General features: G+C 36.5%; 1 protein-coding gene across 1 annotated transcript; it reads left to right on the forward strand.

Annotated features, from left to right (window-relative positions):
- The first annotated feature begins 778 nt into the window (after positions 1 to 778).
- LOC142139896 (uromodulin-like) lies at positions 779 to 27,990 on the forward strand. The gene is made up of 8 exons (XM_075197756.1): positions 779 to 838; positions 9,220 to 9,402; positions 17,075 to 17,229; positions 19,990 to 20,235; positions 20,514 to 20,670; positions 21,951 to 22,014; positions 24,607 to 24,642; positions 27,447 to 27,990. Exons 1-8 carry the CDS (start codon positions 779 to 781, stop codon positions 27,506 to 27,508), a joined length of 963 nt encoding a protein of 320 aa, XP_075053857.1. The 3' UTR covers positions 27,509 to 27,990.

Consider the following 27,990-nt stretch of genomic DNA (forward strand, 5'->3'; position numbering starts at 1 on the left):
GTTATTTATCTGTGCAATTGCGTCATAACACGTGGCGTACTAATCTCAATCACACAGTAAAACGACATTAATCAATTTGATTTACTTCATCCAATTATTTGACTTTCACAAGGCACACAATACATTTTGAACGTTAGATGGCATCCAAAATGGACAGTCAAGCTTCAAGACTGAAGACGAGGTCATTAAACTGACAGCAGAATCATTAGACAATTAGACAATTCAATAAATAAAGGTGGGCTGCACCCATGATAAATGCGAAAGACTATGCACACATAAAATTTTGAACTTTAGAGGGCATCCATAAATGACAGTCAAGCTACAAGATAGAAGAAGAGGTCCAAGAAGCTGATGTGCACCCATAATAAAATAAAGTTGAAAGACTATGTATGTACCAATATATTTTGAACGTTAGTGGGCATCAGTATCTGGAACTTGCTTTTTTATTTCCCAAGTTTTTTTCAGCATATTAATCAGCTTCTGCATTTCGATATTTTTTCTTGTGACAATCATAATTATGTTGGTCCAGCACTCTCACCATCATCTCAATCTCCCTTGGACTCATTGGCTTTGCTCTTTCACATCTTTCAATGGCGTTACAATTCACCTTCCAGAACATGAAGACTCTCTACAAAAATTAACTTAATAAGTTGGAGGCCTCAAAAAAATTAGGGGCAGAGGCTGAAGTTGTTTATGTGCCCGTTTGTGGTACTTTGACTTTCTGCATTTTACATGTGATCAGGAAATAATCAGACCATCGACTAGCAACGTGCCCCAGATGGACCGTAGCTTGCCACCTATCCTTCTTGAAACAGAAGACATAACGCCAAGTGCCACAGTACGTAAACATACAAAATCTTTAATGCGTAAAGTATTTATTTACATATGGTGGACAATTAGTTTTTCAATATATCATACAATGTGAATGTGCATACATTACAAAATGTAATACTGACAGAACACACCACCCTCACCATTAAAATATTTCAAATAAGCCTCCCTTTTTAACTTTGCTATATTGCTGGTATTTCTCATCTGGGAAGACTCCAATATTGTCAACTGTAAAAGTCAAATAATTGGATGAAGTTGTTTCAAATTAATAAACATCGATTTCATTGTTTTATGTGAAAATATGAGAATAGCTCGCTACGGTGTGGAAGGGCGTATTACGCAATAATACTAGCGAACACTTCTAAATACATTTACACTCACACATACATTTGTAAATAGTTCACCTTAATAAAGTTCCAGCACATAGTATTTTATAATCAAATGTAATAGATTTAATAGTTTAATATAATAATGTTAAAACCATTCAATTAATATCTAAGGTTCAGGATATAGGAAATATATCATGTTTAGTGTCATTCTAATCCACTTTTTACCATCAGACATCCGCTGCAATTGGCTAAGCGATCACACCTTGTGTATGCTAGTTATGGATGATAAAGGATTAATGCTCAAAATTATATTGTGTTTGGAATGCTAATAGGCTGGTTTGAACCAGTATTTTGGCAGCCTCTTGAGGGAAGACATGTATGCAGCTGTTGGAGAGTTGACCCCCACCCTTGGAGAGCATCATTTGAATCGACCTATGACCTGCATTATACTGGACTCTCCTAAATCCTGAACCAATGGGAAAATGCTATGACATCACCAGTGTTTTTTATGTACCACAAACTGTATATAAACCAGGCACTGAAACCATCATTCATTCTACTTTGATCACAGGCTTGAGGACTGAATGACTGTATGCTGGATCCAGTGTGCTGCGTATGTATCGTCTGTACTTTATTTTATTTAATTGTTATTTCTTGCATCTTGCCATTAAATCGCATTGTGCGTTGGAACCACATTGAGTTCAGCGGACAATATTTATTGATAGTGCCTAGACGAACATAACAAAACCCTACTACTTCCTTAACTTCTAGAGTATGCTACATAATAATATGTGCGCTGTACATACTGGTCATTTTCCGCCTAAGAAAGTTGTGTAGGACACAGCAAACTATCACTACCTTTTGAATTTCGTCTAGGTGTATATTTATGACAAAATTGGAAAATCCTAAATCTGTTACTTAATATACCAAAAGCATTTTCCACAACTTACTTTGATCTTGATAATGTGTTTCTAAAGATCCTCCTTTCAGGTGTGAGACTTTTTTGGGGATAAGGTTTTAAAATATTAGTGTACCGTGCAAAGGCTTCATTAGTTACAAAAACAAAATTGAGTCCTAATTGTGTTCCAGTACATGGTGGCAAATTAAGTGCATTGTTTTTAAGTTTGTCCTAGAAGGGAGTCTGCTCCAGATCTCCACCATCTGACTCTGTTCCTTTTTTTACCAATATCCACGAATATAAATTCATATTTGGCATCCACTATGATTGAGACAATGGCTATGACATTCGAATATCAGAGATTGGACGGTAAATCGTGTCAAACGTCTACAGTGTGTAAGCATGAATAGGCATACTGATCAGTCGTAAAATCGGTAATGATATCGCATTGGGAGAAATTTTCTGTAGTGTCTACTCAGCCTTATTGATTGCTCATATAACTGATGTTATCAAGCACCAGATAGAGGTGTTTGGTTTTGCTAGTTGACTATAAATAAAGGGTCTTAAGACTGACGCAACATTCCTTGCAGAAGCTGTTCCAAAGCAAAACTGTTTTAAGAGTGTCATAGTCTGTTTTCTCTACAGGTGTTGTTTGGATAAACTACTGTTCTTTTCTTGAACATTTAATCTAAATTGATTACTGTTTGCATTTGAGAAGCTTAGACACACAACTAGTAACATAAATAATGACACTCTTTACTTCAGATTATTCTCGAGTACCATGGCTGAGAATAATTTTCCACATATAATTTTATATCAGGCAGAACAAATTGGAGAGCAAGGAGCACATGCTCCTGATGTTTACATTCTTTGTTTCCATTTTAGTATCAGATAGTATTATGATAATTATTCTCCACTTTTGCATTTCATTTTTATATTACTCAGTATATGCTGTAGTTCTAATTAAGGGCAGTGTGCCAATATTTAATTTATCTTCAGTGGATTTGGAGTGCTTAGTTTAATTCTTCCTTTTTTCTTTTTGCATCTCATAGTTAGAATGTAACTTGTATAAGAAGATTCCATATAATTCCAGTAACATGTATAATTTTAAACATGTCCTTCATAGGACAGTGGAAATAAATACATTTGAGAACCAGTCTCAAAATATAAACATAAGAAATCCAGTATAGGACAAGATAAAAATTTGCTTTTCCGAACCCTACTTCTTCAAGAATTCTTATATTATACATTATGGGTTGACAAGAATTGGTGCTGTGTTAGGTTCAGCTGGAAACTAATCTCAAAATGAATTTTAAATTAGTTCCTCTCAATCAAATATAATTCTCATGGCTTCTGAAATATCTGTAAATCCCATCATCATGACTTATTTTTATATATTACTCTATAGATTCTGTTATATTTAATAGTCCAATATCACCTTTTTTAAAGCTGCCGCTATCCTTAGCAATAGCTTCTAATTATTTCCTGTTAGTTGTGACCATAAACAGTGTAATATATCTGCGTCTGGTTGTGGACATTTAAATTGCTAATCTATAAATTTCATTTCTTGCAATAATTTATTAATATAACTCCTCACCTGTATATGTAAACAATGATTTTATTATTTCTGGATATTTATTTATTAATTGATTCCAATCGTATGGTTTAGATGTATCAACATCCAGAAACTGATAAAGCAAACACAATCCATGTGTATTCCAATTATGTAATATCTTAGAAAACTGACCATTTTGAAAGTCTGGATTAGAAACTAGCGGAAGAAATAAAGAATAATGTAAAGAAAGTTTTCGATTTAAACGTATTTGTCTCCGTGCCTTACATACAGAATATATCAAAGGATTGTCTCTAACATTACTCGGGAAAGTAATAGCATTGGTATATAGCAAAGCTGTTAAATGTGTATCTGCTTGTTCTAAAGCAGAATTATTATACATATTTGTACCTTTTATTCAATCGACTGTGGACAAATTATACTCTTTTATATTTGGTAAATTTATCGCTCCCAAACTAGGGGGTTGCTGTAATCTAAACAATGATGTTCTTGGACATTTATTAAACTTTATGCATTTTTAAAGAGCCTTATTAAAATTTCAATATCTGATTTAATGTGCATAATAGGTAGCATCTGAACATGGTATAAGAAACATGGGAACCTTATCATCTTAATAAGATGATACCATGCCAAAAAAGATATAGGATGATTCAACCAGGATTGAAAATCCATTAATGTCTTATTAATTACTCTTGAAATATTTTAAGCATATATCTGTGAAGAATGCATTAGTATATTTAAATCAAGATATTGAAGTGTCCCTCTAGTCCATTTAAATGGAAAATCATCCTTCCAACTTTTTTTTGCTTCTGAAAAGAAGGTCAGTTCCACCATTTTATCAATATTTTTAAGAATCCTGTAATGCTTTTATATTCTGTTAATTTTTGTAATATAAGAGGTATATATGTAGATTTCAATATCATTTTAATATACCTTACTCCATGCTCATGAATTTGTGATCCCCAAACTTGATGATATTTTTAATATTACAACTAAAAAATAGATTTGGTTTGACTATATCATCCTTAAAGTCCATTATGTGCATGGTAATGCTAAACTGAACTAAAAGCTGCAGGAAACATAACACATTATGTTCAGTGTCAAGAAAAGATCTTGACATGTAACCTTAGGGGTAAGGCAGGGCAGCTTCTCATCTTCAAAGATATGGTTTCCACTATAACTGTACAATCACATTCCTGAATTGCATTTTTTTCTTATCGCTGAAGATGTTACAGGCCTGTATAAAGACAATGAGTAAAGATGAAAGCAGTTAATGACATACATGTCAAACTAGACCCTCCTCTTCAAATGCTTTTACAGAAACCCTCCAACCATTACAGCATTGCCCCTATTACATCACTACAACATGTAGTCTATTGCTATAAAAGCAGCTAAACGATCTGCATATCAGCTAATAGGACACCAGCATCTCACAATTAAGAGCTGACAGGAGAAGTTTAAAGAAATGAAATTTGTCATCTTTATCACCCTGTGCACTCTACTGAAACATACAGGTAAATGTTCATTTGTTGGTTAATTGAGGATTATATATGTCTCTGAAATGTATTGAAATCACAATCCACATTTTGTTTAAAAATAGAGTTTTGTAAAGAAAAAAGAAATCCCTTTCAAAGTCATTAATATAGTTTATCCTTATCACTTCCTACAAGAGTTAAATTACAAGTATTTTTTATATATGAGTACATTGTAATATAGACTGAACCTCATTTACAAATCTCACTGATTGCACTCTGCAAATCACCATGGTTGTGTACCAGTGCTCCTAGAAGGTTCGCTTAGTGCACTTTAAAGTGTAATCCTACTCTCCCAAGAGACACCTTCACAACCTAGAGGTGCACTTAGGTTTGCAGAGAGACAGATGAAACTCATTGGCACAATGACCAAAAATATACATGTCACATCAAAAGTCCAATCTACCACCACTTTAGAATGAACCTTTAATCAAATTAAACTAATAAGTGTTTCTCCTAAGATACTGCTCTTTATCCAAAGAAACAACAAAGTCCAAACATTCCAGATAATAGGTCTTATATCTGAATTGTTTAATTAGAAAATATCATAGTTAAAAGAAGGAATTTTGGTTTGTTAAGTTCACAATACCCATTTTCTGCAAATTCATAAATGTACATTCCTTGATTGGAACAGCCTTATTTGGATTATATCTTTCTTATATATTAGATGTGTATAATAATTTAATATTGACTGCTTCTGATACCTTCATATTTCCCTTGCAAATTAATCTCTTAGCCATATTAATGATATATAAGTCAATTTGTGGATTTATTTATTTTTATTTTCCATATGCCAATATTACATAAATATTGATTTCACATCAGTTTGCAAAAAATGTCAAGAATTTACTATTTTTCATTTCATAATGTTGGTCATACACATGGTATGGGTTTGTCATTTGGTCCAATTACCAATGACCCAATATGTGGCCATTTGGTCACACACATGGTGAACGAATAGGGTAATTTTGAATCAGGCTGATCGCCATAAATAACTAGAGTCCAATGCATTGTGGTTGGATAATGACACAGACTTTTATGTGTTCATCTGACCACTTTTAATAAATAGCTAAATAAAAAGCTACTGAACTCTGATTAGGCAGAATGATTTATGCAGGGTCATAAATGCTAAAATCTAAAAATATGCCAAAATGGAAAAGCTGATTATTGTGTGTATAGTCAGCTATAGACTGGAAAGACGCACATTCTTTACAGATGTACTAGGGGTAATAGAAAGAAATCCCAAAAAGAATGGAGAGATTGTCTGGGAGTGGAGGAGAGGGGATAGAACATACCCAACCACCCAGCTCTTAAAGTAGAATTCCTGTTAAATGGAGCATGGTACAGAAAGGCAACATGAAAATAATATCTATGTAAAGACTAATTATGTTTCAATGATGACCCTCACCTTGTTTATAGGACACTGCAATGAAGTGAGACACTACCACTGTATACCCTAACGTTTCAGTTATAGAACTTGAAGTGTAATCATTAAAGACTATTAGAATTATATTATCACTTGTATATTTAGATGAGTTTATAGCCTCTAAACCAGAGTTTCTTACGCACCCCTTAAGCGTATGTTTTGCATAGGTAACTCTACTTGGCTGGATCACTAATTATCCTTCCTGTTTCCGCAAACAGAATCCTGAAAACACTAGATGGTGGTGTGTGAGGGCTTGAGTTAAGAAACACTACACTAGGCCATACAATGTCCCTTTGTATATTAGGTAGCAAAATGACTTTATTAGGAAACCCAATTAGTACACCTGAAGTTAGTAAATCAATATATCAGCAGCATGTACCTAGTAAAAGAGAGATCAAATTACACCAAAATTGCAACACAACTAAACCTCTTTTTGTTGAACATAAAGGGAATAGGAAATTACTTATATGTTCTGGTTCATAAACCTAACAACAGCAAATTGAAAAATGTTCTAAGAAATGTTACCTTAATGTGCATGTCATTAATAAAATAATCATTATTCAAATAAAATAAATGGCAAATCAATTTGATAATATTGTATTGCAATTCTTCTTTGGGGAGTGGAAAATTATACCAATATGAAAAATAAAAGTTGTTTGCATATTACTTTGCAAAAAAACTATGTAATTATAAGTAAAATGTTTTTTTTTCTCTACCTTAGTTGCACAGGGAGCGGGGTGCTACGGTGAGTAGTTTTTAAATTCATATCTTTGTTTTTTAAAAATCACTTTAAAGGAAATGTCATTCATATGTAATCTACTAACAAATGAATTATTTGAGGACATAACAATCAGATTCTAGTTATCATTTATTTATACATTTATAATATTTACATTCTGCAAAATGACAGCTAGAATATGATTGGTTGCTATAGACATCATCTCCACATTTTCAAACCTGCAGCTTGATAAATTTACCCTTTGATGTGTGAGGAGCATCCTTACAAGATGTATAACAGTGTGTATATTGTACCTGATTTCACAGCATCCATGTTTATATGCACAGCCGTGATACATTACAAAACCCTACATAACACACAAGAAAGAGCAGCATAAAGCAAATCACATGTGGATAATTATCTATAGTATTGGATGTAGCAGTTTCTCCCAGCATTCTATAAAATGCTTAGCGGTTGATAACTTAATCATTTAACTTAAACTTAACACTTAATAAGCGACACCACACCGGCTTGTTGGCAATTAACTCTGTTTATTAAATTAGCCTTGCTCAGATATGATCCTCACAACATCTGTATTTATCTGCCATTTACTTAAATGAATTATTGTAGTGTATCCTTAAACTGAGACACTTATCCCCAGGTATTCTGGAACCCAAACTCTTCTGGTCTAATCGTAACGCACTACAATCCAGCCCAAAGGGGCTGTATTTGCATCAAGCCTAAACTGAGTCTTTGAAGTTAGCAGGTTCCCAACGCCTCACTACCATCAATGTGCGCTTTATCAACCTTGGTTATCACCTGTACAGTGTTCTCCTGCCACTCCAAAAGTTGCTTCAGCCTCAGTACTCCAGTCCCAGCATTGAACCCATGGACCAGATGGTTCCACATACCTCTAGGCTCGAACAGCACACCCTTACCATATCTTTACCTGCGCACCTAGTAGCCCAGTACCTCCAGGGCTAGACCAGCATTTCCGTACCACACCTGGCCTGCGCACAATTACCACAGTCTGTGCACCAAGCAGCCCATTACCTCCAAGGCTAGACCAGCACACCTTTACTATATCTGGTCTGCGCACCATGTGGCCCATCATTACCTCTGGGGCTAGACCAGCACTGCCATACCAGGATACCAGAACGGGTACCTCCAAGCACACAGCCTCAGGCCATAACCAGAACCCGGGTAACGATAACATCCGATTCAGCTGTCGGGAATAAGTGGGAGGGCGGTTTGTCTGTGTCCCAAGAGAATAAATTGTCTCCTCCTTGTCCTTATATGGTCCTGTTTTCACTTTGACCTGTACATAGTCATCACCACCTCCTTGGTTAGTTAACCCTTAGTGAGGCCAAATAGCTATATACACAAGCCTCAGCTTTTAGTTTCCCTTGGTTCTAATTCCCAGGTGCCACAACAATGCAAAAGAGAAGATTTCACATACTCTGGTCTGGATTCCCATTTTATTGTTGGGCCTCTTCCCAATAGTTAACATTTTGGTAACATCTCATCAACCTTTCTTCAGTAACATGAGTGATCATTAATATAATTTGCATAGTGACAATATATAACTATATGTGTTATCATTATTGGACAGCATAGGCTTCTCCATACTTCTTTCTTATGGTCTGGTGAAGTCAGTGAAAACTGGAAATCACTGGCATTAGCCTCCAGTTTATTTTGTTCCATATGTGAGTATGCAAAACAATCTAGTAGGCAAATAATACACATTCTAGCATTTATCACATTCCTGCCAAAATGACAATGTAAAAATGGCTTTGTCCAATCTCCTTTGTTCAATGTAGTCTGCTTTATAACGTTTCCCTCCTATGATCACACTGTTTTAGCATTCAGTTCCAAATTGATGAAAATGACACAACTTTGTATTGTTCTGCAGGCGGATCTGATCCTGCTCTATGCTCAAATTGTGGAGGGTCATGTGATGCTGCAAATGGATGCCTTTGTGGCGATGGTACTTTACAATGTTTTCCTGTTGGCAGTGAGTGCTCAATGGGAACCAATGACTGCTGTGCTGCCACTAGTGACTGGTATTGGGATGCATCTTTGCAATGCTGCACAAGTGAGTCATATTATTGGGTTACCTGCCAATGATATTTATACCTCACACAACTATAACTCCTTTATACATTGTCAGAGTTTTGAAGCCAATGCTCCTGCAGATTGTTATTTTCTTACCATGGTTATCTCCAACAGATGTGAAGCAATGCAATCCATCGTGTCCAAGTGATGAATACTGTGATGTTGTCAATGGATCACCAACCTGTGTTTGTAATAAAACCATATACTCAGGGATAAGTAAGTTTTATCCATGATTTATACATCACATTAGCTCAGTAAATAAATAAAACCATTAATTATTCTTATTTATGAACTTGACTGCTGAAAGATTATTTAAACTGGAAAATTAATATCCATTCAGTGACCCAGGTATGGGCTTTGATAAATACATTTTATTTATAAGTAAGCTGAGGCTTGGGTTAATGCAGATTCTACAACTATTTCATGCAGAAAGCTAAACTAATTTAATTTTGTTATTTTTGTATCTTATTTTGTTTTTACTGCTTTTAGACTTATTATTATTATAATAAGTGTTTAGGATTATGTTATAGCAGAATCTACATCAATTCAGCACATGACTTTCCCAGGGTGATTTATATGTGGAGAACTCTCAGTTGGTTTAAGAGATGATGCAAGTCATGGTGTTTGAGATAGGCCTGTAGGTGGTTGTCTTTTATTATATATTCCTGCTGTGTATATACATATGAAATAAATAATTATAATAAATTGCTTTATTAAACAGTAAATAGAGATAAATAGGATCAGTCTGGGAATACAGTTTCCCTGAAAGTCCTCTATTTATAACCTTTGAGTGATGCTGAGCAGGTTAAGAACAGATGGTTCTGGACCACTGCTCCTAATTTACTGTATCAGTCCCAGTTATTTCATCACTAGTTGTGCAGCATTCAGCTATTCTGCAGAGTAAATACAAAATACACAGAACATCTCTTGGTTTTATAGTGACCAATCTTTTTACTGACATCATAAGTTAGAGAATGTTCTGCTGGGAATTATATTTCTATGTGTCACTTGCACCTATGAGTTAGCTTAGTGTGTGTATCCCTCAGTCTACACTAACTCGTTTGCAAGCTTTTGCTATCATAAAATTTTAGTACATAGAAAAATTAAATATTTAGGTTATCAGAACATATATACAAAAGTTTCTATCTGTATTAACTTCAGGAATTATGTATATATAGGGGCTTATTTAGAGATGCATTTGCACCATGAATGTACGTAGTAATTGAAGATACGTGAAAGAAAAAGTGTTTTATATTCAATCAGATGCATCTTGAGATGCATGCAGCATAATCACAGAAGCAATTGTGCCAGACCTGCAAGCTTGTATAATCACCACCACAATAGCATAAAGGAAATGCAATAGAACAATGTAATAAAGTGTCTTGTGTATATGAAACTTTATTACATTATTCTATTGTTATTCTATTGTATGCAATGAGGGTATAATAAATGTGAAACTTGCATTTTCTCAATACCAAAATGTAAAAGAAATGCATACAGAAATGCAGAATATGAACACAAATGAATAAAATCATACTAAATTAAATACAGAGGGTATAATAAATGCAGAGACGGATTACACCTCATGGGGCCCTAGGCAAGATATCGGTTTGGGCCCCCACCTTCACACAGTGGCCACTCACACACACAGTGGCCCCTCACACACACATAATACACACACACAGTGGCCCCTCGCACACACATAATACACGCACGCAGTGGTCCCTCACACACACACATAATACACGCACGCAGTGGCCCCTCACACACACACACATAATACATGCACGCAGTGTTCCCTCACACACTCACACACACACACACATAATAGACGCACGCAGTGGCCCCTCACACACACACATAATACAAGCACGCAGTGGCCCCACACACACATAATACATGCACGCAGTGGCCCCACACACACATAATACACGCACGCAGTGGCCCCTCACACACACACATAATACACGCACGCAGTGGCCCCTCACACACACACACATAATACACGCACGCAGTGGCCCCTCACACACACACATAATACACGCACGCAGTGGCCCCTCACACACACACATAATACACGCACACAGTGGCCCCTCACACACACATATAATACACGCACGCAGTGGCCCCTCACACACATAATCAGAGGTGGGCTGGCGAATCTCAGCCCGGGGGGCGCACAGGCGGCCGCATCACATGACAGGCGATGCGGCCGCGTCATCAATGAGGGGGGGGTCAGACATAGCGGCCCGCCCCTGCACATAATACACACAGACAGTGGCCCCTCACACACATAATACATACAGACAGTGGCCCCTCACACACATAATACACACAGACAGTGGCCCCTCACACACACATAATACACACAGACAGTGGCCCCTCACACACACAATACACACAGACAGTGGCCCCTCACACACACATAATACACACACTATTAATATACTACCCCACCCCTCCCCCAACTTACCTTTTTCCATCTAGGAGCTGTGGACTGGAGTCTTCATCCCCTTCACACATGGGACAGCACCTGTCATGTGGTGCACGTCCCATGTGACACAGAGCAGGAGACCAGCCACCTTAGGCAGATGCCTAGGTTGCCTAGCGGTAAATCCGGCCCTGAATAAATGTGAATTTCATATTTTTAATACAACAATACAAATGTAAAACAAATGTATATGTTTGTTTTAAGAGCACAAGGAACACAAATGAAATTAAATTAAATTAAATTATATTAAATTAAATTCAAACTTGGTGTTTTCCCCTTTAAAAATCATATGGAAATCTTCTTTCCAAATCTTTCCAAATGGAAATGTAAATTAAGTAATTGCTATAAATGGCAGCAACTACAAATAATATATGAAGCTAATGAATTAAGCACTGTCAGCTTGAGGAATCATCATTGCATATCATTGCACCTCCCATCCAGCACCCGCAAGAGACAAGCTTCCTAAAAGGTGTATCTGCGGATGCAACCATGTCTAATTTTGTTGCAATTAGTTACAGATGCCCTTACTTAACTTGGCCTCTGCTTGTTCACCGTGTTCTGCTTTGCCAGGCGTATGGAAACACCAGTCAATGGTATAAAAAGATATATGTGTACGTATTTACAGATTCATCAATGCATGCATACTGAGCGCAATGTGCATTTGTTTTAAAATGCACAGAATTCAGGCATACGCAGGCACAAATTCATCAAAGAGCGGATCTGAAGATTCGTGCGCTGATAAATTTGGGGGTAGGTCTGCACAGTTTTACTACAAAAGACACTACAGGATAAGTGCAATACCAATATAAATTTGTAAAAGAAGCTCAGAAAAAAACAAACTTAAATTAATGGCACCTCTTAATAATATAGGCATTAATGATAAAACAGTTTAAAAAAAAATGTTTTTTGAAAAAAAAAATCCCCATGAAATACTCTTATTAAGATGTTCTTAATGTCTACTGGACATAAAATATTTTTTACAGTTGCTTCTGATTGCAAACACATGTTATAGCATGCATAAGCATTCACTAGTACTCAGGACATAGAGTAGCCCCGTAGCTGGAGCAGAAGACACAGCAGAAAAACAAATACTTTTGAGATACCCAAAACTTGAATCGGACCTGGCTGCGTGCACTTGATATTAGCACACCCATACTGTACATTAACTGCTGGCAAATGCCCCTTCTCGACCCCATTCCCTCCCGAAAACAGTATGCTGTGGTAAATGTTCTTTGCGTACACAGACAAATTGAACTCTGCTGTGTTTAGTTGCGTATGGTTTGGTTTGGGTCAGGCGCAAATCAAATTTGCAGTTTAGACGCACAAAATCGACATCTATGTGCCTTGATGAATCAGGCCCTAAAGCTTGTTCTGAAGAGTAACCTAAATGTGTAATTTGGGTAACAGAAAAAAACGGCTTATAATGCCTTCAGTTTGTAATATAGCGTGCCAAAATGCTTGTCTGAGCAAGGCCTTACTGTAAGATACATGTATGTGGGTGTTAAGAGTTGTTTCCTGATCTTAAAATAATGTCTTATTTGTATGCAGCACCTGCAAGCTTGAAACCTACAGTGACCTGTGATGGTGGTACAATCGTAACATCTGTCCGTATATGCGAACTGGAAGCCCTTGGGTACGACTACAATACCTTCCATCTGATTAATAAGACTGACTCCTGCATCTTTACATATCCTAATGTAATCAACAATTTTAAAGTGTGGAGTATTCAAGCAAAAGCAGCTATAGGATGGTGTGGGAACATTGATATGGTAATATACTTATTTCTTGACCTGTAACTGTAATTTCCTTTTTTTCTCATTTTTAATCTTTAAATCTAGTTTTCAGATTAACAGCAGATACCTTAGTCTCAGTATTTTATAGAACTCCAAAGATCCACAGACAGTAGGTGCTTTGTAGTTTATCCAGAACAAACCAGCATGTGTATTAACAGCACAATATCACCTCTTGTCTGTTTGCTAAGGACTAGCTATCTATGTGGACAAAATTTAAAGTATTTCAACATTTTATTATTGTGTGAAATATTTTCTTCCACCTCTCAAAAAAGAAAAATGATTTTGTCAAGAGACACTGACATTACCAGATATTTCCTTTATTAATCAGTAAACATTGCCTGGTCTATTCATTATGTATTTGGAACACCCTGTTTTCTCTATGGGTCAATTGCACTGAGACAGTGAGGAGCTTTCTGCGCAAAACACATATTGTGTCTGTTACTATGTGACTACTGTTTCTTTTGTTCTGGATTTAATGCTGTTGTTCACAGCTTTGGGTTTCCTGGATGTTGTTGTGAAGGGGTAAATATTTAATATGAATTGCTGATCAGGATGCTCCATATGCATAATAATCTATTTTGCTATTTGGGTTCAGACTAAGTGCCAAAACAAACATAAGATTTTGTGTTATGCACATGAAAATTCAATATAGAGAAAGGAAAGTACAGTGTTTACTGTTGATAAACAAGTGAAACCAAATCCTATCTGAATATCATACACTCACCAAATATATGTGTTATAATAAGTATGTTAGAATGTTTATTCTACATACCAGTTAGATCCAAGGTACCCACATGAAAAAAGAAAACAACAGTGCAAGTGAGATTGCTGATATAACAAATGTGGTAATAAACTCACCTTTCAGGTACAGGTGAGGAACTTCAAATATAACCTTTTGTTCTGTCTTATAGTGATGGATCAAATGTCCAAATATTTGTGCTCAGAAATAAAAAAAGAAGTTACAGTGTATTCAATTTATAAACACTTTGGATATGAGAGAAATGTATGTGGCGCCACTCACCTAGGATAATGTGAATATCTCACTTAGAAAGAATCCACCATTTTTCATGTAGTGAATGAAAGAATTCCTTTATTCCAGGTGTCTTGAACAATCAGCATAATTAGAATCAAGTGAAGTCTTTTATTGCCTACATGAAAAATGGTGGGTTCTTTTTATGAGATATTCACCTTATCCTAGGTGAGTGAGACCACATCAATTTCACCTATATTCAGTGATTATAAATGGAATACACAGGGCCAAACTTTTTTCTTTTTTTTTACGTTTCTGAGCAATGATTTTTGGACCATTGATCCACCACTGTAACACAGAACAGAATTCTATATTTGAAGTTCTACACCTACTTCTGAAATAGGTAAGTTTATCATCATATATGTTATACCAGTAATCTCACTTGCACAGTGACTTTCTTTTTTTGGATGCCTTGGATCTATCACTGGCACTTGAAAGAACCTTCATACTATTGCAGATTGTGCATCTTTCATACACTGTCTATAGGCATACACTGGGAAGTACTTTGTGGAGTAATAACTTTATATTAAACTGTGCAGTTAAGTTAGCATACAGACAGAACACATCTTGCATATAAGTCCAACATGAGAAGAAACTAGAAGATTCTTTGTACAACAGAGTGTATTACAATAATACAGAGACACGACTCAATAACACTATTAGGGACAGCTCCACCTACAGTTCTTCCAGTGTAATCACTCATGCAACATTAAGTCTGAATCTGTTGCAATATCTCACCACTTACACATTAATTATAACACTTAGATTTGGTGAGTACATTATATTTAAGCACAATTTGCTCTCAATTGTTTGTCAACAGTACATACTATACTCTTCTCTCTTTTGGGTCTTTTTGTGCCAGACTATCTGCCATATAGAATTCATCTGGAGGTTAGATTTAATAGCATCATCTGCCCTGGCAAAAAATTATAGGCCTCTATCAATCAAAGAATTCTCACGGTACCCTGGTCACTTTCATGATTTGGCGCTGGTGATATTTTTTCTGCATAATCATGATCTGCTAGGGGTGGGGATTTAGCAAATGGTATTGCCTACCTGAATCCATGGGCAAGTCATTGGCACAGTGTAAAAGACCTTGATGCTATCATAGGGGTCACATTGAAGACTAGTTTCAGTCTTTAAATATTTTAACACCCTGGAACCTGAGAGATGTTTGGTGAAAACTACGTATACAGAGCGATAAGTTTACCTCTCTGGAGTCCCCCATTCAGCTCCAGTAAAGAATAGGCACCTCCATGCAACTGAAAACTCAGTTCCAGCTTCCAGAATGACTTCTATCATGCAAAAAAAGTTATAAAATGTTTATTTTTTTTAATAGGATAAAAATGCATAGAAAATTCTCTTGCCCTTTAAATAATATTTTTTACTGAGGGGTTGGGCAATAGCGCTATTCATTTTAAATGTTTAAATGTATCCAGAAGTAAATAATTTTTTTTTCAGTTCAGTCCTTCTGTTAATTCTATCCCAGTTACTAAACAACATGAGGAAGCCTTTGCCTGCAAAATCAGAGATGCTTAATACCAATGGAGTTATTTCCAGAGGGAAAAAACTTTTATATATAGGGTGTAGTGACAAATACTCTATTGGCAGTAAACACACCCAGGGCCTGAGTTATTAAGGAAAGTAAGGCAATAAAATGAGTAACTGTCATCCTAGACAAACCATGTAACAATGCAAGGGGTGCAAAATACTTTTAAATTTAAAGTGATCTAGGACATTCCCTTTCACAACTATAAATCTGTCCCCACATTTTAAATTTACCTCCCCTCCAATGTAATATGGTTTTGCCCAGATGCAAGGTTACTCCTTTTTATGCTTTCCTCTCCTTAATGAATCAGGCTCCCAGAGTTTTCACGTAGAATAATCTACCTAATATAGGGCAAAGCAAAAAATTGTCTATCAATTAAACTTTTCTCCCTTTGGTAAATTGACCCTATAGTTTTTTTCATTTATAGTTTCATGAATTTCTCTGCCTCGTTAAAATACAAAGTGCTGATCAGCCATTTCTTACGTGCACACTACTACCCAAAAACAGACACAGTACACAAAGTGCATTTTATCACTCTGAGAGTGATTTCTTCATGGTGAATGGTACACAAATAGCTCTGGACAAGCCAGTGCCATGCTGGATATTTCCAAATACAATTTAAGGTGCTTAGAAATCTTTATAACGTGCTTTCATTAGAATAAAAGTATGTGTGAAATGTGTCTTTTCAGAATTTTTAAAAAAGGGCAATGTATGACAAACAAATTATACTTTCCTTTTTGGCCTTATACTATTTTATTTTACATTTCTTCATTCTATTTCCTTATGCAGGAAGATTCCTCAATTATCTATATTACCAACACTCTTTACATTGATCCAGTTGCCGGACCTCTCATTATCAAGAACCCAATCAACTACAACTTTACCTGTGCATACAACCTGACCATGCAGACCAGTCTAAATTTCTCTCTACATCCTGTGTTAAGGTGAGATGTCTATGGTGACTCATGTTGTCAGGAGGGAAGGTGAGGTCATACATGTATATTATTTGGTAATACATTCCTAACGAAAAAAACATGGTTTAACTTAGGACATTAATGTAAATGTTTGATATGAGTGACAATGTGTGACATTTACTTCAATGTCCTATTAAAATTGAGACACACGAGAAGCGGAAAGGGCTGGGTGTTCTTGGGCAGAAGTTGTAGAACAGGGTTGCATACAGGGAGCAGGGGTCAGGACACAGAATTACCACAGGTAACAGAGAGGCAGGGACTCTAGATTAAAGGACCAGGAAATTTGGGTACAGAAACAGGATCTGGAGTTTAGGATAGCAGGACCATGAAGGTTAATTGCTGCATTGCTGAACAAGCATAAATCCAGAATCCAGCAGCACCTCTGACTGAAGAAAGATATTACACAATAGTGAGCAGGGACCAGAATTTCAAGCCCTGACACTTATGAGCACAATTATTTGGTGTTGGAGGTATACTATTTATTATTCATTTCTCTCTGATAAAATTAGGCTATCAAGTGCCAGGGAAAATAATTCTCCTAAGCAGACGGCTGTATCCAGTGTGACAAGGCCATATACCTTTAGTCATGCTGCACTCACATCCATTTTTTATGTGAGTTGATGGAGCTACTGCATTTTGATCTAGCTTCAATGTGCCTTTTACCTGCAAGAATTTTGTTCAATATATAAGTTCTTTTTTTTCTTCTAGAGAGGTGAGATGCGATGTGATAGACGTATTGTAGGACAGTGTTTTTAAAACATTTGGTACTCAATGCACACTCACACAAAAATTTCAGCTTTTAGGTACACTGAAAGGAAGAATGTTTTGCAAATCATGTTTTCTACCTGTCCAGTTGCCTCTACTGCAGCCATTTGGCTCTGTGCAGTCTGGCCACCTCACAGCTCATATGGCACACAAAGCTCCACCCCTCCCAGCCACCATCTCTAAAGCCAGATCCAGGCCATAGGATAGGGCAGTATGGTGGGAAAAATGGGATCAGCAGGTGGCACAGAGAGAAGTAGAGGGAAGGGGTATTTCATTTTGAGTATACATCTACCTCAGGAGAAGTTGAAGATGGTGGAGTTGTTGTACGTTGACATGTAGTCTCTGCGCTCTTGGGTGGCTCTGCTTTGGCTGCTATTTGGTGAGAGAATAAGCTCTGAAGTAAATACCTGAAACTTAACTACTTCAAGACCCAGGACACCATTGACCAAAGGTGGCAGCTCTTCCTCAATCGCATACTCTGGTTGGCACTACATGACCTGGAAAAAAACAAAAAAGTGATGGGGCCTATCCCTAGATGTGGGTAGGCCTAGGCTTGCCCTTTATGATACTTATTGTTATCTATGCTAGAAATAAACACATCCTGCTGAACCAGGTATACCTTTATCCAAGGCTAATGCAAAATTGTGTTTGAAATCTTATCAATGCAAGAAGTGCAGTAAAGCACATTACTTTCTCCTGACTCAGTAATAACCCATTGTCCTGCCAGACGCATAATCACTCTAATATTGTTGAACAAAAAAAGATTAAAACTTTTTGGGCGCTGTTGAAAATGCATAAAACAAAAGCATAATCCCATCTTCTGTACAAAGAGATATTGTTCTCCTCTCCTAAATGTTAGACCTTCATACACACAAGATTAACAACGCTTGGGATAATTTTTATTAATATATAAGGTTAAGAATAATTGGCAATACATTTCCATAGTAAATTATGAAGGACAAAACATATCAGCAAGGTGTTTGTAACAAAGGATCACCGTCCTCCCCCAGTTGTATAATGAAACCTGGACAGCTATATTTCTACACTACACTTTGTTATTTAAATATTAAAGGTTGCCACCTTTTCGGACAAAAGTTGTCTGTTTGCATATCATCGGTTTTTACCCGGGATTGGGTAGTGAGACATTTTAATACACATACTAATGGGCAGGGCAGGCTGGGCTGCAGGGTAGGGGGACATCTGCCCTCCAGGTTGGTCCCATAGTGGGCTACCTTGGGCTGTGTCACTGGGCAAGCTGACGTTTTTTCCTTTAAAATGTTCCTAATAAGCTGCTGAGTCGAGTCTCACCCTCACTTTGCCTGCCCTCCTTTGTTAACGGCAATTTTTTGGGAGGAAAATTGTTCTAAAATAATGTAGGTCAGATATTACTGAATAGTTTGAACTAGGCATCTGAGACGGCTGCACACTAATGTCTTCATGGCACAGTAATAAGTTACACAGACGTTGAGAAACAATGCTTTTATTTTGTTAAATATGATAGTAAGACCTAATATATAGTCCCACATTTAGGATATACTTTTTTTTATTCCAGTAGAATGTATTTACTACTTACAACTCTGCCACTCACAAGTCTACAATGCAATCTGTCGTTCAGTGTTTTACTTATATATTAATGTATCCAAAGCACAGTCATAAAATAAAACAGCTAATCTTAATGACTGTGTATGGTTGTGACAGTGATAGTGTAAATAAAAATTCATTTTTTTCATGTGGTGTTTTCATTCTTACAATATACTAAGTATAACATGATATGATGGAATCACGGTTAGCGTGGCTGCAATAATAAAATGGCAGTTTGCTCTGTTGTCACACAAAATGGAGCTTTAAAATAAAAAAGGTTATTTTGATGACTATGTTATTCTATGAAAACCTATAAAAACTCTAGTTGTTTAAAAGACAGTAAAAATAAACAGTTCTTTGATGAAGATGTTTTTATTTTTACAGTACAATTACTTTAACCCCAGAAAATGGAACCAGCGTTTTTACTGTTAAAATGGCCGCATATAGAGATGTGTCATGCACTGATGCAATACAGCAGGATGAAACAGTGGATGTTGGATCAGATGTCTATCTCGGGTTGTTTTCTCCAGATGCAGATGGAGATGTTTTTGCTCTAAGAGTAGATACGTGCTTAGCCACTCCCAGCAATAACCGTAGTGACACCAATTCTGTGCAACTTGTAAGTGGAGGGTAAGTAAAAATGATCTGTGCAAATTTTTTGGTTCTTTACATTGTTAAATAAGCTCACACTTAGCAATCAATGGGGATGATGTGAGACTGCACAACCTTTTAATGTGATTATTTATGTGCATAAAAATATGCTTCTGTATAGACAAATGGAGAGCACAATCCCCAAGCACACTCCATAATGAGAACACATTGAATCCTAACCTGTTATCCTAATCCCAAATTGAATGTGTTAGGTGGGAATCCAGTCTTGAATCATATAATTTGATATCTATTAACAGCTCTGCAGCTGATGATGGCGTACTAACCACAGTGGTCAAAAATGGAGTGAGTCTGGAGGCATTAATCAAAATCGGTTCCTTTGCATTTCAAGGATACCCTGAAGTGTATATTTTCTGTGATGTGGACCTCTGTAACAAGACTAATGGATGCAGTGGGGTAAGTGACAGAGTTTATTGTGTCTTACAGCCCTTGTACCTCTGCAGTGTGCACTCTTTACAAAACTCATAGCAAGCTCTTATATTAGGCTAAAGAGTGGCTGGGTAAGTGGGAACATGATGTACAATAAGTACTTGTCATATATCAGGAGACACTAAGAAAGACGGCCTACCTGGGGCAGATGAAAACTAAGGCCTAATATATGAAGCTAAAAACGATAGAAGATAACTCGTTTAATGATCCCTGATGCGATCATTAAACACTGGCAATATGTATGTGCATTTTATTGCACAGCTCTAATTTCACAGTCATTTGAATGTGACTGGTGTCCAACTTTTTCATAAGGCTGGCTGCATATGTGTTGTGTGTACCAGCAACAAACACTGTGTCACTCACCTGAGGCTATGCAGGTTATCACTGAAAATCTTAAAATGTTTATATTTGAATAGTGAGCTGTAAAGTTGTGGCTCAAGCTCATCGCATTTTTAAGCTTAACATCAAAATCTACATTTATTTCTCTTTATAATGTGAGAGGACTCACACTGCCAATGTACAGAGATTCAAATATTCACTACTGTAGTTGCCAATCTCTTGACCATTCCTCTAGTCTACCTAGATCATCATTTCTTTTACCCCTCCTGGTGTGTCTACTCTGTTGCATATCTTTATTTCCTTTGCAAAAAGGCATAATTTCCCTTCAATACCATTTGCAATGTCTCGAATAAAGATATTAAAAAGCCCTGGTCCATGTACAGATCCTTGAGGTACTCCACTAGTAATTTTTCCCTCCTGTGAATGCACTCCATTTACTATAACCATTCAACCATCTTAGAATCCAATCCCAAACTTTCGGGTTTTTTTAACGTCTGTGACAGTGTCTAAAGCAGTACTAAAATCTAGATACGCTACATCTACCGTCCTCCCTTAATCTATTACATTAGTCACTTATTGACTGATAAAATGATATCATCAATCATTTATGAGATCCTTAACTTATGATACTAAATAATATTTTGTATTTAGAATAAATCTATTCAATAAATACTAACTTGTAAATTTTTGATAAACCATAGACAAGTCTAAAGAGAAATGTACTCAATATACTAGAAATAGGCATATACACTGTAACATTTTGAAATCTAGGAAAACTGTACCCTTCTGTGTTTTTTTACACTTGAATTGCGGAGTGCAGACACTGCACAGTCACTGTCCTATGTCACTTAGTTAATAATGAATGTCCAGGTGACAATATAAGACATGCTATCACTTTATTCTCACAGAGTCGCAGTGGCCGGTCAGCAGATTCAAAGTCTTCTGGACTGGGAATAAATCTGCTACTTCAAGGTAAATATGAATTCTAAAATAGTGTTTATGGTTATAGAGCCGCATTGTCTTCTGCTATTGCATAGGTTTCCTAAAGAGGTTGTCCACTCTTCTGTTTATATGTTGATCAGTATTTTCGGATCAAAGGGATAATTTGAAGAGGGGTAGGGGAGGGATGGTTCAGTATCGTAGAGTAGAGGATGTCTTATGAAAGATTAGGAGCAGCCAATAACAATCTTATAAGCCGTCTATGGCACTGAAATCCCCCTCTCCCCTTTCAAACTTCTCCCACTGGGTGCTGCCAAAACAGTAAGTAGCAGTTATAACAATGGAGGACCCCAATCATAGACAGAGTGTAATATCCAGACATCTATATGTCAGTACTGCCTTTAGACATGTTGAGCCAGACACATGTTCGGACGTTCGTCCTTTTGCGTAGCGTATCGTGCATGAAATAGTTCTGCGCATGCCGAGAAATAGACATTACACCAATGAATGTAATTGCACACAATTCATATCTGAACACATGACACTTATGACTCCCTGTGACTCGAGACGAAACAGGGTAGGGAAGGGATGGACTTACATAGGCCATGTGCAGTAAGGGCATTCTAATGCATATACGGCCGATGTAAGTCTTGTATTGACCCGTAAGTACGCTTGTGTTCACCCATATATTTTGCATACACTACAAGGCAGGTGTAAATGCTGACTGATAGTGATGACTTACACTGAATTACAAAGTACATGTATGCGTGCCACTAGCTATCACAGGACAACACTATGCAACTAAGATATATTATAAAATGCATTATATGTACAGTACCCATTGAAAGCAACTTTATTTATGTAAATAATGTTTTTAAAAACATATACAAATCTTTGCTTTAGAATAATTAGTTAGAGAAATGATTGTACTGTTAACAGTTGTTCTTTTACTTTATGATCACTTAAAACTTTTATGCTTTTTTGTGACCTTTCATTGTTCATACGCATGGGCGTATAATGCAGTCTATTCTTTTTGTGTACATAAAGAAAGCTCTGTTTAGGCAGAGCGTGTTTAGCCCCAGATTCAAACTGAAATCTATCTAGAGATACAGTTAAATTTGAATACGGTCAGAACTATACACAAGTTCTGTGTTCTTTTTAAAAACGCAACTTACGTTCAAGTTCAAGCATAAATCAGGACATTGTATGAAAAATAAGACTGTTACATGTTACAAGCTGCCTGCCATTTTTAAATAAAATCATTTGATGATGATGATAAACATTCTATTCAGGTTTATAACTCTGTATATAGCAAATAGCTACTGATCAGAGCCAAGTATGTTCTTATATGGAACCCAAATTCCTCACTGCATACTAGGCCCATGTTTATACAACTGATCACTAGGTATGTCTAGAATGATACTACCTGTATAACAGGTAAAAGAGCAGCAGGAGGGAGAAGTCTTCATTTCATTTATTGACCCTTAGTTTGTTCTCTTGTTCTGTTCTGGAGAGACTCCCTTCAGAAGGTAATTGCAAACTGTTAAATATACAACATGCGCAACATAACGGGTCAGATTAATTTTACTGCAAGTTTCCATAGTAACTTTGTGTACTGTGGTTCTGCACAAATTACCAACACCACCTGGAAACACAAATAATTGAATCAGCCTCAAAGAGTGGAAAGTCATAAGTTTAAACCTTACCAAAATAAACAGGTATAATGCTTAATGCACAGCCAGGGCCATCTTAACAACATTATGGGCCCCCGGGCAAAGCAGGGCACTGGGGCCCCTAGATATAGATATAGATATATAGATATATACAGATACAGATATAGATATATAGAGATAGATAGAGGCACTTGCTCAGTGACCCTTGAAGGTTTTTTTTGTAGTTTTTTTTCTTTTGCAGGATTATTTATTCTCATTAAGAGCCGTGCCTATGGGGCCCCCTTGCCCGTGGGGCCCCCGGGCAGCTGCCCATCGTGCCCAAAGGAAAAGATGGCCCTGTGCACAGCTTAGAGAAAAGAAGATAAAGTGGTATGTTTGCTAAACTGCAGGTTTGAAAAAGTGGAGATGTTACTTATAGCAACCAATCAGATTCTAGCTTTCATTTTGTAGAATGTACTAAATAAATGATAACTAGCATCTGATTGGATGCTATAGGCAACATCTCCACTTTTTCAAACCCGCAGTTTCGTAAATAAACCCCAAAGTGTGATATAATTTAAATCAATGAATACATTAAATATTTCAAAAAAAGTTGAGAAGAAGAACATTTTTTTTGCAGAAATAAGAAAACCTCTAGGCAATTTATTGGTTCCTACATGCTCTGTTTTCTTATATTTTATGAACAAGAAAATGTAGTACTAAACAATTGGCGGAAAACTGAGGTGTAATGACAGAAGAGAAAAAGTAGATGCTTGAACTAAAATTAATGCTAATTTACCTAAAGAAAAATAATGAACAATATTACTCAGATGATGAACACAGGCTTGTCTTGAGGACAAATCATTGTAAATAAATGTAGGCAGGACTTTTGTTCTGTTAGGATTACTCTGGTATAAATAAATAAATGCTTTGAATATTATACTTTCAATTAAATGTTTAATGTTTTTTACAGATGATGTGAATTATGCTAGCTCTGGATACCATACAGGTAAGATTATATTACTACAAAAATAAAACCTGACATAATTATTTACCAACACTGTAAGTTTAATTTACAGAAGTGGTTAGAATATAGCACAATTATGAAATATGAATAAGAAAAATGGCAGTTGGGTAATCAAATGACATGATTATGAGATGCTTAGAATAATGTATAGCAGTAGCATTAAATAGAGTGTATAGCAGTAAAAAATAACATAATATTTTATTATGTGCTTAAGCTGTTTAATTTACGGGCCTATTAACCAATATGTGATAATTCTCGTAGTGATAGAAAACCTGTTATCGACATAATTTATCAAATTATTTACTGGTTGGTAGCGATAAGGATTCTGAGATGGTGATAGCAGAGAAGTCATTGCAGTATTACCTGTACTTCAGTAATCCTTGATAAATAAACTTTCTCATGCATGGGGAAGATACCACCAGAGAAACCCAATGAATGGTTTCGCCAGTGGGGTTACCTAAAGCGATGGCAGGGCCATAAAATCCTTGATAGGGAGAAACAAAAAAGCTCTATTTCCGGTGAAAACAACAATTAACTTAATCAATAATAACTTAAACAATGACTCACTTAAGGGAAATAACTTTGAACTGTCTAGTGTATGGATGTCGGGGGGAGGGTGAGGTGGACAAACAGCTACAACTTTTTTGGCACAGGAAGTTACCCAACCATTATTTCCACCGTATAATTAACAGAGATAAGGTTATCATTTTAACTGGGTCAGGAAGTGACAGACATGCTGCCACTAGGCTCCTTTTGATTATCATCAGTGTACATCATAAGAAGATATACACAGGGATACACACTGCAATGGAGGTGGGTGACTGGGTACATGCACACAGGTTTAAAAACACTAGAAGTGGAAGGGAACAGTAGGACATCATAGGAACTTTCTCAAATGGAATGGAAAGGAGCTTCTGTTTGTATAATGTATTTATAACTCTTTGAACGACTTTTGTTCTAACTCAATTTCATATATTCTGGAGATCTATCATAATAGCAGTTACAGTCCGTGGTGAGATTCAAATAAATTAACAACCGGTTCTCTGTCCTAATGACCGTTTTAAGTATACAAAAGATATACCGATAGGTAGTTTAAAATTTAACATTGCATCAGAATAGGAATTAAATTTAATTACAGGCAATAAAAGAGTACAAATTATTAAGACATTACACAGACAATAGCAAAGTAATAAACAACAAATATTATAAAAGCTGCATAATGATAAATTATTCATCAATATCAAGAGACAGTTATAAAGTCAAACTCAGGTGTGCGTGTGTGTATAAAATATTTCTTAATTTATGCTGCTAATATCAAAATAATAATAGTAATGAGTCATGTTATGCCGCACAGTAGTGCCCCCATTTCAAATTATGCCATAGTAATTCTACCAGTTCATTACTATGAACTGGGAGAATGCCACAGTAATGTCCCCCTTCATCACATTCTGCCATGCTGCTTTTGCTCCCCCTTCTTAAACTGCCATGCTGCTTTTGCTCCCCCTTCACACTCTGCCATGCTGTTTTTGCACCCTTCACACTGTGCCATGCTGCTTTTGCTCCCCCTTTACACTGTGTCATGCTGCTTTTGCTCCCCCTTTACACTGTGTCATGCTGCTTTTGCCCCTCTTTGCACTGTGCCATGCTGCTTTTGACCCTCTTCGCACTGTGCCATGCTGCTTTTGCTCCCCCTTCACACTCTGCCCTTGCTTCCGTTCCTTTCTGTCGGCTTCTTTCTTCTCTTTTCTTCTCTTCTTGTCTTCCATCTGCTTGTGTGCTAGCTTCCTCTCTGCGCACTCTTTACTGGATGTTGGGTGTGATGACGTCATGCCCGACATTCGGTGCGGATGGAGCAGGGAGGAGGAGTGCCGACGCTGCGAACAGGTGAGTTTTTTGCTCCCCCCACCTACAAAGAGGGTGAACTCTGGCTGGAGCAATCAGTTCGCTAAACTCACCTTTAAATTAGGTATCAGTTCTGGCACACCAGTGCGAACCAGCTGAATCCCATCAATGGATACAGTGTATCTAATAATGTGCCTTAATAATTAGAATACATTAGACAGAAAAGGTAGGATCTTTATTCTAAAATAGCTAGAAACTGTGTCTTGATGAGAATAGAGAAAACCTCTCTTAAGCAAAAAAACATTCACATTGTCAGGGAGATATCTGTAATACCTACAGTTACAGGACTTTATGATACATATTTTAACTTCCTGATGTTATAGTTACTTGTTACACTTCTGTTAGGCCTCATATCCAATTACATTAAAATACATTTGTTTATTAACATTCTTTACATCTAGTACAATGCAAGTAAATAGTCTAACATTAGAACACATTTGGGCATTGCATAATGTTGTGGTTTTTCAGTGTTTCTTGTGCTTTCAATACATTTAACACAAATAAAGTTCATTTAGGTCCATGTATTAACCCTCCCTAGACCTCCTGAACACATACAGAAGCAGTTAATAACCACACGTCAAATGTTTGACCTGTGGTTTTACTGACACTTGGAAATTATATGTCAGTAGTTAGACGGCCTTAGAGGGCTTTAATAGTTGTTAGTAAAATGAAATTGGGACAAACGTTCACATTGCGACCAAAACGTTGTAATTAAGAAAACAAGGGACAAAAATTTGCTGCAGATCATTCTAGTGGTGAAGTACAAATCATAATAACTTAATAAAATTGGTAACATGTGACTTCAGAATATTTCCTTAGCATTTGATAAGCCTGAACATTGTCTGAATATAATATCATCCCCATGTATCTCTCTTTCTCTCTAGCTGCATCATGGGCTGTGTTGGCCTCCTCTCTACTCGCATATTTGACCTTTAAGCTCTTCTAACACGACAGATGCAATCCAGTCTGCTGAGAAGGATATAGAAGGACTAAGTCATGGGTATCTCTTGTAATTAAGGCTTTATTCTGAGGGACTGTAATTAAGTTATTTTTTTTCTTCACTCAATTAGAACACTTTAAATGATAGGACTATGACAATGTTATGGCCATAAACAGGATGCTATCTGATAATGTATTCATTGATTCAAATTATATCACACTTTGGGGTACATTTACTAAACTGTGGGTTGGTTTCAAAAAGTGGAGATGTTGCCTATAGCAACCAAACAGATTCTAGTTACCATTTATTTAGTACATTCTACAAAATGACAGCTAGAATCTGATTGGTTTCTACTGTAAACATCTCCACTTTTTGAAACCAGCAGTTTAGTAAATATACCCCTTGGAGTATTCCTGTCAGACTCCCCACTTAACTGTGATGGTACAAGGTTCTCTAGTACCTATTCATTTTTGTTCTCTTTTCTGTAT

This window comes from Mixophyes fleayi, chromosome 2 (assembly GCF_038048845.1).
Source record: "Mixophyes fleayi isolate aMixFle1 chromosome 2, aMixFle1.hap1, whole genome shotgun sequence".
In the NCBI taxonomy this organism is placed as follows: Eukaryota; Metazoa; Chordata; class Amphibia; order Anura; family Limnodynastidae; genus Mixophyes; species Mixophyes fleayi.

Coding starts and splice junctions, on each gene's coding strand:
- LOC142139896 (XM_075197756.1), top strand. CDS start 779: ATGGACCGTAGCTTGCCACCTATCCTTCTTGAAACAGAAGACATAACG. Junction 839..9,219: donor ACATAACGCCAAGTGCCACA/GTACGTAAACAT, acceptor ATTGTTCTGCAG/GCGGATCTGATCCTGCTCTA. Junction 17,230..19,989: donor TCTCTACATCCTGTGTTAAG/GTGAGATGTCTA, acceptor TTATTTTTACAG/TACAATTACTTTAACCCCAG.